Below are 14,760 nucleotides of genomic sequence, written 5' to 3'. Positions count from 1 at the left end.
TTCACATATTATTTACAATTGGATTGGGACATTTAATAAATGATGGCTAACTAGTTGTTTTAGGCATGTTTGAAAAAAACAAAAAAAAACAAGATGCATATAACTGCTCATGTCTATGCAGGGAATAAAAAAAGAAGGAAGGTGGATGAGGTAATATCTTTTATTGGACCAACTTCTATTGATGAAAGAGACAAGTTCTGAGCCACAGAGCTCTTCCTCAGGTCTGCTCTGTACATCTTGAAAGCTTGTCTCTTTCCCCAACAGAAGATGGTCAGTAAAAGATATAACCTCACCCACCCTGTCTCTCTAATATCTTAGGTCCAACAGGGCTCCAATACTGCTGTAAATGGAGGGGGGGGGGGTAATAAGATTATTATGTTGGCACTCAACCTGAATACATCTTGCAATGCAATATTCTGTTGCTGACATTATGTCCTTAGAAGCAGAGGTGGGGTAAGAGTCTGACTTTTGCCTCTAGATAGCATAGAACTCATAGCTCAGGTGGCAACGGCCTAAAGTGGCTTTAGGTCACCTTTGCATCCTCACAATCCTAGATTGCTCTGAGGGCTTAAGCCGGGGAGGGCAAACTACAGCCCGCAGGCCGGATCTGGCCCCTCAGGGCTTTGGATCCAGCATGCGGGATTGCCACCCCCGTGGTGTCATGGTGTCGCAGGCCACACACCACTCTCGGAAGCGGCCGGCACCTCGCCCCTGAGGCCCCTTGGCCTGGGGGGCAGAGGACTCCACATACTGCCCTTGCCTGCAGGTACTGCCCCTCGCAGCTCCTATTGGCCGGGAAGAGGGAACCACAGCCAATGAGAGCTTCAGAGAATGTACACACAGACAAGGGCAGCACGCGGAGCCCTCTGTCCCTCCCACCTTCAGGGGCAGCAAGGATGAGCCTGCCTTAGTCCCACTGTGTGCTGCTGCCACCCCGGAGCTGCTCCATGTAAGTGGTGCTGGGACGGAGCCTGCACACCAAATCCCTCCTGCACCCCGCACCTCAACTCCCTACCCTAAGCCCCCTGTCGCCCCCTGCACCCAACTCCCTGCCCTGAGGCCCTGCCATACCCCGCACCTCTCCTGCACCCCAACCCCCTGCCCTGAGCCCCTTGCTGTACCCTGCACCCCTCCTGCGCACCAACCCCCACCCTGAGCTCCCTGCCGTACCCCACACCTCTCCTGAACACCAACCCCTTGCCCTGAGCCCCCGCCGCACCCTGCACCGCTCCTGCATCCCAACCCTCTCCCTTGACCCCGTCCCGCACTCCTCCCTGCATCCCTGCCCTGAGCCCCCTCCTGCACCCAACCCTCTTCCCTGAGCCCCCTCGTACACCCCGCACCCCTCCTCCACCCCAACCCTTTGCCCTGAGCCCACTCCTGCACACTGCACTCCCTCCTGCACCCCAGCCTCCTGCCCCAGCCCTACATTCATCATCCTGCATGCCATTTCCCCACCCAGATGTGGCCCTCGGGCCAAAAAGTTTGCCCACTCCGGCTTAAGCAACACCTGGAAGACAGCCTAAATTATGGCAGTCTCCCTAGGTTGCCTATAAACCACAGTACTGCCTGAAATCACTACAGTGCTGTGGCCCCATTCCCAACATGCCCATCCTGGGCCCAATACCAGGGCCTTACAGAGTATGTCTACACTGCAATTAAAAGCCTGCAGCTGGCCCATGCCAGGTGACTCAGGCTAAGAGACTGTTTAGCTGGAGTGTAGATGTTAACGTTTGGGCTCAGGCTGGAGTCCAGGCTCTGGGACCCTTCGAGGTGGGAGGGTCCCAAAACTCAGACTACAATGCAATTAAACAGCCCCTTAGACCTAGCCCCGCAAGCCCAAGTCAGCTGGCACAGGCCAGCCAAGTGTACATAAGTGCAGTGCATATATACCCACAGAGGTTCCTCTGAAGGCAGTTTTATGACTCTCCTCCACATTTTCTGCACCAAGGGACACTTATTCTAGATGAATACAGGGCTTTTAGAGACCCTTTACACCACTGCAGTCCTTTTAAATAGCAGAATAAAACTGGAATGGGGAAGAAGATCTCACCTCTGGAGTTAGAAAACAAACACAGGCCCTTGTATATGATATGTATTACAAGGCACAACATGACACAACATAAACAAGATAGGATGTTGCCAATGGGATGATGTAGTCTCTAAAATCAGAAATGGATACAAAGTTTTATCACACACCTTGTTCTGTTAAATATGGATCTTTTGTAATGCGCTATGCGCTACATCTGAGACTGACCAAGGCCACCCTTAAATTAAGGCATACGGCGGCTCATCTACTAAGCAAGAAGAACTGTTGACAAGGTCTCACACCAGTGCTTCATGCTCAACCCTGTTTGCATATCCAGTTCTTAGTGCAAGTCAAGAGCCTAATCCTCAGTTACAAAGCCCTAAGTGGGCTGACACCAGCTCCTAAGTGAATGTCTCCCTCTGCACCATGAAATGAAAGCTGCATTCAGCCAGAGCACTTTGGCTGACAGAAATCAGGATATGCCTTGCAGGGAGTGACGGCAGAGCTTTGCGTGTGGAGAACCACAACTGTGAAACCAGCTTCTGGCAGAGATTTGGCTGCGCCTAAATTTTACCACCAATGTTACACAGCAAAAAATCCGTTGAAAAAGAAAATGACGTATGTACATGCATGTAAATGATACACTGATCAGTCTCACATGCAAGCCCACATACATATATAATTTTACCATAAATTTATTATACCTTTTTCCTGCTTACCTACATGTACAACATTAATCCTAAGAAAAAAGGAAAAATAATACTTTTCCAAAACATTCTACTATTACGCATAACTCATAAAAAATATATTATCAAAGTCACCGCCACTTTATATTGTACCAAGGCATCTCTGACATTTAGCTAAGACAACAATAAATTGATCAATACAATCATCATGCAAAAAGAAATCAAGAAGCAGCTCAATGAATATAACTGGTAACTGTTCTCCACAAATAATTAATAATAAAATTATTTAAAATTTTCCATCTTTCCTAAATCTCATCTTCAAAAAACTCAATTAAAAGATATATGAACAAATAATGTCTATTCAATGCTATCCCATAAAAGAAAATTCCTAAAATCAAGACACTATAACAAAAATAACACACACAAAATCTTAACAATCACTGGGACTGCACTAAAGTGGTGGCTTTGTGATGAAACAGGCATTTCTTTATGTATGATTAAAATAATGCAGTTACTATATATGTTTGGAGGTGTAAGACTTAGAATTTACATAGCTATTCATTTTTGTGCTTTTAAGTCCCATGGGATTTTTGCAGGCAAACAATGTGATAGGTAATTGCATTGTTGTCACTTACCAACCTTAACTGGGGTTTTAAAGGGGTGTTGTGTGTGTTTGGTGTGTGGTTGTGGTGTTGTGTGTGTGTGTGTGGTGTGTGTGTGGTGTGTGTGTGTGTGTGTCATTGTTTTAGCTGCAGTAGGACCATGAGGCAATTATCTGTGTGTGACCAACCTTAACTGGGGTTTTAAAGGTAGGTGGGTGTGTGTGTGTGTTTGTTTTTCCCTCCCAGCACAGACTCAGTGTTATGACTGGAATTCTAGGTGAGGTCTCAGCTCTATAAAGATGTGATAATGATACAAATAAACTTCTTTTCCTTCAGTCATAATCATAAAAGTTTAAAAATGGTAATCTGATTACATGACAAAGCAGACTGTTTTCTTAAAAACAAAAATTCATCAGAGAAATTTCCTGAGCAGGAAGACAGTTCAGTAACAAAATGTTAAATTATGTTAGATCAACTAACGGTTTGGAAGCCTCCAGCTACTGTTCAGTTCTGAAAGCTGATTTCAATTAAATATATTTGTACGCTAATCCCAAAGCCAATTTGGCCATCTCTGATTTCAGCAGAAAACTAGATACACATGATAAGATGAAAGTTATTTTAAACTATATATGTAGATATATATATATCACAATGATTAGATAATGGCTTCCAGAATTTGGTGAACTTTCAGCCATGTTTAATGTTTAATGTTTAAAGAAAAAAAAGGTGCCTTTAATATTTTCTTAAAGATGTACTGTCCTGGCTTCTCTTAATTCTTGTGATCATTTAATGCATTACAAAGTAATACAGTGTACAATGAACTCTTATTAAATGGCAATAGTTCTCCTGCTGAGTTACTGAAAAGACACCACGCTTTGTGTCTCTGTTTTACATCTTACTACAAACACAAGGTTATCTAAAATTAGAAAAAACACCTTACAATGACATCCCACCCAGACATTGTTTATACTTGGCCATCAATCGCACTTTCTTACCACCAGAAAGTGAATCAGAAGAGTGATAACTATCTCTGCAGAAACGGAGCAATGTGTAATTAAGACATTAAACAGGAAACTAAAGAATGTGAAAACAGGCTGAATCCCAACAGTGCCATCTACAGCAAAAAGTACTGCAGCAAAAGGGTATGACAATTGCTAGAGATATCAACCACAGACTGAATGAGGCGTTTTTGGTTTTTGTTAATATAAATTACAGTAGTCTGACTGGAGTGTTAAAAGTCTAAGAAAAAGTTACATATTGCTATAAGTTTCATATCATTCCAAACCAGTCAGCGTGTAAGATGAAAGCTGCTTTTTCTTAGCAAAAATAAATCAATATGTTTTCTGCTTTCTTATTTAAGGCCCTCATATAAAATACAAAGCATGCAATAATTTGTTTTTGAGGTTCTGTTTCTTGTTTTTAGCTTATCTGTAATGACAGGAATAGCACCAAGAGACACATTGCAACAATTGGGGCAGAACATTTCAGAAAGAGTCTTACCTTGCATTCTACTACGCTCTGATCCGACTCACAAGTAACATAGATTTCATCAACTGCCCGTCTAAGATTGTCAAAAAGAAATGCCCAGTATCGAGCTCTCAAATCAACTTTTCGAGGTTGCCTTGTTTTTGTTGGGCTTTTGTCAAAGTTTTTATCTCCAGCAGCTGCTGATGTTATTTTACAGTCTACTGTAGTACTCTGAAGAGATGAGATACAACATAAAAAAAAAACAACAAAAAAACAAATAAGTGTGACAAGGGGTTGGGCTTCTGTATAACAATTTTTTTCAACATATGTCAACACTTTCAAACAAGACATCCTTCACTGAGGCTTACGCCATATCCCACTGACTGAGTTCTTCAAACAAATTTTCTCATTAAACAAAAGGGGCAAGTCTGTAAACCTAATTTCTGTTTCTCTGACATTTCTAACCCAATATTTACATCTGCACAATAGCAGAAGATATTCTGCTCTATACGTAGATGGGAAAGCTGCATTTGTCACATTACTTGTTCTGGCAAGAATATGTTTCCAGAAGATGCAAACGTTATTTTGCTAATGACTATGCCAGGTCCATTCTCTCATCAAACAAATGTTATTGCAAAGATATTGTATAGAACATTTTGTCTCAATTTTTTGTTAAAATATAACTTCAGTGTACAAGTCTTAAGGCCAGTGACCAGCCTTTTAATCAATGTTTTATTGCTTCACTGTAGTAAAGAAGTCAATAAGCATCAAATTAATTACAAAAAAAAGCTTTCACACTTCAGAAGATTCATGTCTTTGCCTGTATAGGTGAATTTCCATTCATCACACTCAAATATTACAAGCCAAATTCAAATCCAGCATATTGACTTTAATTGTGTTGGTCTTACTTATGCCAGGTCTGATGTTGTCTCTCTGTTGTTTTGACTCTAGAGTCATGATTTCAGCAGTGTTAAACACACCTCAAGTTTCTACCCTAATTTCCAAACAAGAGAAATAGAGCATAAATTTATGGTTCTCTGCAAATTATTGAAATATAAATGCTATGTTAAATTTGATTACTCTATTTTCTTTGGGCTCGTATCTGTCCCAAATTTTCCTCGTGACTGCTGGATCACAGATGATCTGTTATGTGCCATCTTAAAAGCAATAATTTAACGATTACTACAGCCTTACACATCTGCTGAGCTTGCACGTTCAGTTCATTCCTTTTCATAATGTGGGAGATAGGTTTTTCCTTTGTTGACTGATATACTGTAATTCAGTCATGGAAGACATTCCAAAGGGGTGTGAAGCACCTCTTCCTGGGTGACAGATCCAAAATTGAATTCAGCCAGATTCAGGATACTGGGCCCACCTAGCCTAAGATTCTCTCCCACAACAGCCAAGAGGAAGGAAGGAGTTCCCATACTAGAAGTGCTGTGGGTATGAGGGGTCCTCTCCAGCAACTGGGACAAGCACCCCAAATCAATCCAAAGTGATCCTCAATCACATACAATTTTTACTATGTATCTATTAACTAGGTCTAAGAACAAAAAATGCCAAAGCCTTAGCATATGAAAGCATAAATTGAATTATAGTCACTGGCAGGTCAAAACTGGCCCCAAATTTAGGTTTTGCAAAAATAAGCTACCAACCCAAATGTAAATATATAAATATTGCTCTGCAACATTTAAAATCCAGATAATGCAGCACTACATTAGTTTCTATGCATGAGAACATGCCATTGCTTAATGTGATTACAAATCAGTGAAACTAACCAGTCTATTTTCACTATCTAAATTGAGGGAAATACAAAAAGCAAGAAAATACATAAATAATGAAAAGAAAATTAGATTTTTAAAAAGTTACTTCCCAGACTATTTAAAGGAAATTTGGGAATAAAGTTGTCACTATTCTCCTTAAAAAGACACTGGCAAGATATTGAAAACTATAACATTACATCTAATCAAATACAAAACAAAAAGAATGGAGAATAAGCTTTTATAAATGAAAAGGCATCATGCATCCTTTTTTCATATCAAAAGAAAAGACTGAAAAGAGATATATACATTTTCCTCAGTACTGACAACACAAACATAGCATTGTATTAGTTAAGAACATGAGAACCAGAAAACAAAACCAACTTTAAATGGAAAGTAAAAATGATCATTACAAAACAATCCAGCAGCATAAATGGAAAAAAATAATTTAAATATTTCTTTTTAATAATTTGTATCTTGAAGCATTCGTTTAGCACTCCTTTCATGCATATGTTTTCTGTAGCAGAGAGCTCTAGAATGTTATGTTGCACAATACACTAGTACATTTTTAGTATTGCTTGGAGAACTCCATCTTTTCAAATTCTAAATTCTTTAAACTCCATCTTTTAGTCAGTGTGTCAAAATGAACAAAACAATATATGAGCCAGGGTGCTTACAGGATACATCAATTAAACAAAGGGATGAGGATTTCAATAGTTTAAGTCAGTTATTGAAACAAAAATGCTTACGGGCTACCACTTTTCTATTCCAAGATTAAATCCAATGAGATTTAAAGCAGCCCAAGCTACTAAATCCTTGAAAAACAGGTTTCATAATTAAAACAACTAATCTTAACTACAATACTGAGAACAGGATGCTATAATAATTGGCCTGGGTTCAAATCCTACTGCTTCTCAGTGAAAAGCTGAAAAACATTTTTCTCCTGTGCCAAAACTTTGTTTCATTGCAGGAAAGGCTGCATTCAACAGAGACAGAGCACCATTGTAGAAATGTCATTTAAGCCCAAAGGCAATACAAGTTAAAATACAAACTCTACAGTAATTTTGGATGAAAGTCTCAACGTTATAAATGGAAGGTAGATGGATTAGGGGAAAACCAGAAAAACATTTTTTATGTTGGCATTTGTGCAAAAGAGATCCCAAGACTGTGCAAATACTAAGTGCACAGAGGATTTTCCTTGTTCTCTTCAGAAGGTTCTTTGTGATTTTTAGTATTCCATCATAAAGACACTGCAATAAATTCAATGCCACTTTCAACAGATTATGCTGGCTTTAAATTAAAAAAAAATTCTCTGCATGTTTGGAAAACATACAGTATATCAAATCCGATTTTAATATAAAAATGGCACACCTTTAAAAGTGGAACAGTAGGTGAGAATCAAAATTTTTAAATTACTGTATTCTAAGACTATAAATGTCTATTTCTTTTCTAGAAGATTTTAAACTACAGGCCACATTTCTAGACATGTAACTACCAAACAGAAGTGAACTGCACAAATGCGTGAGGGCAAAACTTGCCAAACTGTTTATTAAAGATCAGCTCCATTAGAACTCCTGGACCCTTTTATGGGTTTTCTCCGCATTCCAGTCTATTCTTTCTCTCAAATAGCTCCTGCTCTGTCTACACTGCAAAACACATCATATAATGTACTACAACATTTGGCAAATTTCATTTAGTAACTAACAAGGAGCACACAATGCAATCAGATTGACCATGATCTCAATGGCTGCACTCACATTTCTTTATCACAATAACATTTACCAAAATTGTAGTACATTTAATTTTGCAAATCAAACCAAAATAGTGCATGAGAAACTGGAAGAGCAATAAAGTAAAAGTGTGCGCTTTGAGCCTATTCACTTTACCTTCTGTAAGAAAGCAAGGTGGATTGCTAGAAATAATCCACACTTGGATGCTTTTGGCCAAATGCCATTTATAGTTTATTTAAATAGTGATTTTGGTCAAGTCTAAGATTTATGACTTTGCCAATTCCATATACATATTTAAAATTTCACTAGTGAGTATAGGATTTGCAAAACATTCTCCATTATATTAATATTTGAAATATGCATTCCATGATACATTGTACAAATGAAAAACTAAGGAAAAATCTACACAGAAGACAAGAAACTGGTGGAGTATCCACCAGGACTTTCTCTCAGAGAAAGCAAGGATTTCTGTGCCCCAAAATAATGATTTCAGGGTACCCATGGAAGCCAGGGCCAACTATAGAGAGCCGCCATACCACTCCAAGCACTGACAACACTTCCTTTGGAGACTGACAATTGTGCAATGCAATCTGTAGTGCTTAAGTCTTAAAACCATACTGAAAATCACTCTCCATACTCTTGCCATCTGTAGTGGAAGCAATCTCCAGAGCCCAGATAATTTTCATTACAATTCACTGAACCTTTCCTTTTTCTGTTGTCCTTTTGTCTGTTATTTCAGCACATATGCGCCATTAATACTGCTCTTTCTAAATATGTATTACCTTGAACATGTCTTGCAGTTTGCTAAGATTCATTTACTCTGTTACCAGGAGTTCTTCATAATCCTTCCTTATTTCGAATAGCCTACATAATTTTGCTGGAAAATTTTGTTTTTTCCTAGTACTGATGTCTGAACCCCGCTATTCGTCTCTGTCAGTGCAGACATCTGACGATATATTTCTAATATTCATTTAACGTTTCTTTTCTCCTAATCATATTTTAATCCATCAGTACAAATAAATAGCCCACATTATGACAGGACATTATCTCTTATTCAATATTTACCATGCTTCTTCTTAATATTTTTTTATTATAGTAGAGCCTAACAACCCCAAACACATAATACAAAAAGATAGTCCCTGACCAGAGGAGTTTATAATCTCACTGCAAGTGACAACAAATGGATACAATGAACAGACAAGGGAAGCACAAGGAAACAAAGAGACAAACTGCCTCTTGGGAGATACATCATCAAAACCTGTTTGAAAAATTTATAACTATGTTCTTCTGGTAGTTTTATCATGAACCTTTTCATAAGCATCAACCTTACCAGTGGCCTTTGTATCTATTGCATGGTTTTCGTGCAGGGAAGTATGATCTTTCCCTGTTTCTTATCCTTCAAGTCTCAAGATCTTGATGTGTTTGCATGTTGTCTCTTGTGAACCAAAAGGGAAAACTCAACAGCTGCATGTGACTCACCAGGTGTGACTACTCAATTTGTGGGCTTTGTTTTATGGTATCTTGACTTTAATTTACATGCAAAAATAAAATCCCTTAAGGTTTTCCTATTTATAAGTAAGTATAAGGAAAAATAAATGAATCTCAACTATCTTTCCAATGTAATAAAATACTTAAGGAGGGAGCAAGCAACCTGCTATTCTTGTTGCACTAAAGACACAGAACTTCAAGATGTAATTCTGTGTGGACACAGTTTACAATCTTAAATTACATCTTTGAACTGCCCATAGAATTGCAAAGGAATGTGATACCCTACTGATGGATTAGTAGAAAAATTATAAAAACACAATTCTACCTTTTACTGAAAGAGAAGACTAACTTATTTATTATATGGGACAGGACTTTTTCCCTACTTTTGCTTATATCTCACTTTGTGAAAAATCCCATAGCCAGCATGTACACACAGATTATGTGACCCAGGAAGTACTGTCTTCAATTCTGAGCCACCAACAATTTGAACCCTATGTAGAAATGTAAGAAGGAATCTGAAACCACTAGAACTTTTCTCCAACCTAAAACATAAAAACAGTCATACATTTTGTTCAAACTTTTCCTTTTTTAAGCTTAGCATAGCCCTGCACATAAACTTTTAGACCAAAGTGTATAATGGTTAATTTACAACTATTTTAAAGTACAGTTTATGATGGAAAAGACGACAACCTTAACCTCAGTAGTGTCATAAATAGTTATATTATAACAACAGCATTTACCCTCTGCAGTCTGCATTTATAAAAGCCATGACTTTAGTAAGGTGATTAGGGTTCTTCTCACATTCAGCAAAGATTGTGAACACAAAGAATGAATTGTCATAAAACAGGTTCAATGAACTTAATGTAATTGAAATGAACATCTTTAAATACATCTTTATGACGAACACTGGAGTCAGTTTTTATATTTATCTCTGAATTTTAGACATGTGTTATATTTAGCGTTCATTTATTGGTTTCTCTTTCTTGAGTATTTTGAGTATCAATTGTATTTGGTCAACCAAAAATGACCCCAGTAGACATCCTTACTGCTTGAAATTCTTCATATATGATCACTAGTCAGACAACTGTATATTCTGGAAGTGTGGATTCTTTAGACAAAAGATCTGAAAAGCAAGTTTGATAAACAAGTGCTTTATATCTTCTAAAATGTTTCTGTAATGTCATATCTCAAAAGCAGCTTGGTCTAGACCAGGGGTTCCCAAATTCAAATGTCTAGTATGCAGCTTGGTCAGAGACAATGCTGCAAATGTATCCAAGATGAGAATAAATTTAGAAGAGAGTAAAGAGAGCTAATAACGTATGGCTGTAGTGCTCCTTTGATGCACCTCCTAGCCAAAGACTTCAGTGTTCCCTTAATAAAAGCTAGTGCTGTTGAAATTGCAAAATACTTCCGTAACAACCACTTTGCAGCAGCTGCTTTGAAAAAAGTGGGAGGAACCAAGGTAACTCTTCCACAAGACATGCGACAGAACTCAGTAGTGGACTGTTTTGAGCACTATATCAAGAATTGGCCTAATCTGATTGACAGTTTGTCAACAAAATCATGAAAAAATAGATGGTACTGTCACAGCCAAAGTTCTCAACATTGGTCTTAAGAGAAATGTTGAACACATGCGGAGTACCCTGAAGCCTATTTCTGTAGCNCTCCCTATGGGGCACCTGGCATTGGCCACTGTTGGCAGACAGGATACTGGCTGGGTGGACCTTTGGTCTAACCCAGTATGGCCGTTCTTATGAGTATTTGATCCATATAAGAAGGTGGGGGAAGGGTCATGGTGGATTCTCCATCACTGGCAATTTTGAAACCATAACTGAATGTTTTTCTAAACGATCTGCTTTAGTTCAAACAGGATTTCTTTTAGGGATGCAGGTCAGACCAACTGATCACAATGGGCCCTTCCAGCCTTGGAGTCTACGAATGGAACCTGCTCTGTGAAGCTTGTTCAGTTACTGTTTGCAAAGAGCCTTGAGATACTCTTGTGCCTTGAAATCCTGTCAGTGCACTGTATTAGCATTAACTGTTGCACAGTGAACACTGTAATTTAGAAGTCAACTGAGTATTAAATGTCAAGGCATCATAACTTCTGTAGATTTACAATAACAGCAGCTTGTGTGTTCCCATCCCCTGCACCATGTGTATGACCCTGCCCATGTTCAGTATTTCCTTTGCACACCACTTTGTGGCAGCTAGGCAGTAAAGTTGCAATAAATTTAAATTATGTCTCTAGGTAATGGGTCTTCTGTACCAACTCACTAAGTCAGGTGTGAAGTGCTGCCTTAGTTTTGATTTAGCTGGCTATTAATGGCTACGTGTGACTTGACACAATCGACGCATTAAGTGTAGCTAAGCTCCCAGAGGAATTATTCTCAGAAGACCTCCAGGTGTATACGTGTTTGTGTGAAGAAACAGAGCAGTATCTCAGCAATTTAACATCCAGAACTTAAACAAGACAGATTCATTATAGCAGCTCTTCCTTTTCCCAGATTGTCCTCTCAATATAAATCAGCACAGGTGCTGCCTGATTTCCTTCTGGGTAAGGAATCTGTTTGCATTAGAGCCAGATCTAGATCTGGTCATGAGAAGCCAGATGTATTGAAATCTGGTGAGATGCAGAGCTGGGCTGGTCCACAGGATTTGGGAAGGAGAGGGGTGGTGCTGTTTGGACAAAAGAACATTCTGGAATCTATTAGTAAAGCAATGAGGTTACACAGTAATGGAATCAAATCCATTTGAATGACTTTTAGAAAGATTGGGGTAAAATGTCTGTAGGTGCCCTGGAGGTATGTGTTAAAAGCATTCAGCAGTGGAGGAGGCCGGGAGTTGCAATGAACGGGCAGTTGGGACATGGAAGATAGCTATCCTGGGAAACTTAACTACCTGTCTGTTAATGGCCAACAGTGGCAAGCCAAGAACCTACATTTGGGGTCTCCTTTGAGTTGAGAGAGTAGTTTATCCAGCAGACTGGGTCCTACTAAGCAGAGGGCTCATAGCTTCATAGGAATTCATTAGCTATCTGAGGGACTGAGAGCCTCTTGGCAGCACAATATGATTCTTTGATAAGAACATAAGAACGGCCACACTGGGTCAGACCTAAAGTCCATCTAGCCCAATATCCTGTTTTCTGACAGTGGCCAATGCCAGGTGCCCAGAAGGAATAAGCAGAACAGGTAATTATCAAGTAACCCATCTTCTGTTGCCCATTCCCAGCTTCTGGCAAACAGAGGCTAAGGACACCATCCCTGCCCATCCTAGCTAATAGCCATTGGTGGACATATCCTCCACGAGATGACTCAGGAGAGATTACCGGGGAAATATACATGGGTGTAGTGGGGTGGTCACCTGCTCCCAGCCTGAAAGGGGTTAAAAGCCAGCCCTTGGAGAGGGCTGGGGCTGGGAGCCTTAGGCTGGGCTGATTGGGGAGGCAGCCTCAGCTGTGGCCATGCCCCAGACAGACCCAGCTGACCCTATAAAAGCCAGGAACAGACACACAGTCTGTCTCTGCCTGTAGAGAGGGATGAGCCTGTCTGATGGGGAGCTAGAGAAGGTACCTAGAGTGGAGCAGGGCTGGGGGAAGGCCAAGGGAGTCAGGGAGCTCCAGCCTGGAAACCCCCAGGCTGTGGCCTAGTATAAGGCCAAACAGGTACTGGGGTTGCAGGGGACAGCCCAAGGCTAGGAAGAGGCAGCAGGTCCAAACCCCTCCTTGCCTGTGATGAGTGGCAATTAGACTGCAGTCTGTCCCAGTGAGCAGGGGCTAGATGGGAGCTGGCAGTAGCCATATACTGAGGCAAGGTGGGGATAGTGAGTGAGGGTTCCCCTGAGTTGGGAGACCCAGAGAGTAGGTGTACTGCCTGGGGGCAGCACCTGAAGAAAGGTCCAGGAGGGACACAAGGCCCAGAAGCAGCGAGTGGTGAGACTTCAGCCTGCAGAGGGCACTCTGGGGCTGGCGAGCTAATTCCCAGAAGGTACGAGCAGGAGGCACCACAGGGTTGAGTCCTGCCCCATTACATTGGGATATATGGAACTTTGAGAAAGTAAACGTAAATGGGTTTTACAGCAATTTCATAGGTCAGGGTGTAACCCAATATGGGTTTATATTGATTCTCAAGAAATAAGTAGGGCCAGAACCTAGTCACATTATGTTATCAGAAAAGACAAGTCTTCATGAGATTCACATGAGAGGAAGGGATGGAGACCAGTGAGGGAAGTAAATAATTGCTGCTGAAGTGTGAGGAGGGAAAATGTTGGCTGTAAACCATGAGGGAGAAAAGTAAATTATTTGTGACTGTATGTAACAGGTTGTGCTCACCACCATGGCTTCTCCTGCTGGTTGCTCCAGGAATTCATAGAATCACAGAATATCAGGGTTGGAAGGGACCTCAGGAGGTCATCTAGTCCAACCCCCTGCTCAAAGCAGGACCAATCCTCAACTAAAATCATCCCAGCCAGGGCTTTGTCAAGCCTGACCTTAAAAACGTCCATGGAAGGAGATTCCACCACCTCCCTGGGTAACCCATTCCAGTGCTTCACCACCCTCCTAGTGAAAAAGTTTTTCCTAATATCCAGCCTAAACCTCCCCCTCTTATATAGCCCAAAATGCCGTTAGCCTTCTTGGCAACTGTCATAAACAGATGGTTAAGGGTTAATGTCTCTAAAGGCTTACAAGCAGGAAACTAACACCTGACCAGAGGACCAATCAGGAGACAAGATTCTTTCAACTCTGTGTGGAGGGAAGTTTTGGGTGTGGGTCCTTTGTTCTGTGTGTGTGTCTTCTCTCAGGGGATATGAGAGAAACCAGACATTACTACAGGATCTCTAAGGTTCTGTTCAAATAGTAAGTAGGAACAGGCAATTTTAGTATTTTTGTTTGTTTTGCTCTATTTGCAAGTGTGGATCTGGCTGGTTAACTTTTATATGTGTAGTTGCTGGGAATATTTTGATTTGTATTGGTACTGGAGGAAGGGTTTCTTCCTTTGTCGT

The 14,760-nt window shown here is 40.4% G+C and overlaps 1 protein-coding gene across 4 annotated transcripts in view; it reads right to left on the bottom strand.

Moving 5' to 3' along the window:
• Positions 1–14,760, bottom strand: part of SCAPER (S-phase cyclin A associated protein in the ER) — a 357,916-nt gene that overhangs the window by 294,511 nt on the left and 48,645 nt on the right. For 3 of the 4 annotated variants that reach the window (XM_075069526.1, XM_075069525.1, XM_075069527.1), the window contains one exon: positions 4,818–5,015. The exons of the other annotated variant lie outside the window; for it this stretch is intronic. In XM_075069526.1, coding sequence (XP_074925627.1) covers positions 4,818–5,015 — 198 coding nt within the window. The remainder of the gene's footprint in view (positions 1–4,817; positions 5,016–14,760) is intronic. 4 annotated transcript variants of the gene reach the window in all.

This window comes from Chelonoidis abingdonii, chromosome 9 (assembly GCF_003597395.2).
Source record: "Chelonoidis abingdonii isolate Lonesome George chromosome 9, CheloAbing_2.0, whole genome shotgun sequence".
NCBI classification, from domain to species: Eukaryota; Metazoa; Chordata; order Testudines; family Testudinidae; genus Chelonoidis; species Chelonoidis abingdonii.
This window is presented reverse-complemented; position numbering and strand designations above follow the sequence as displayed.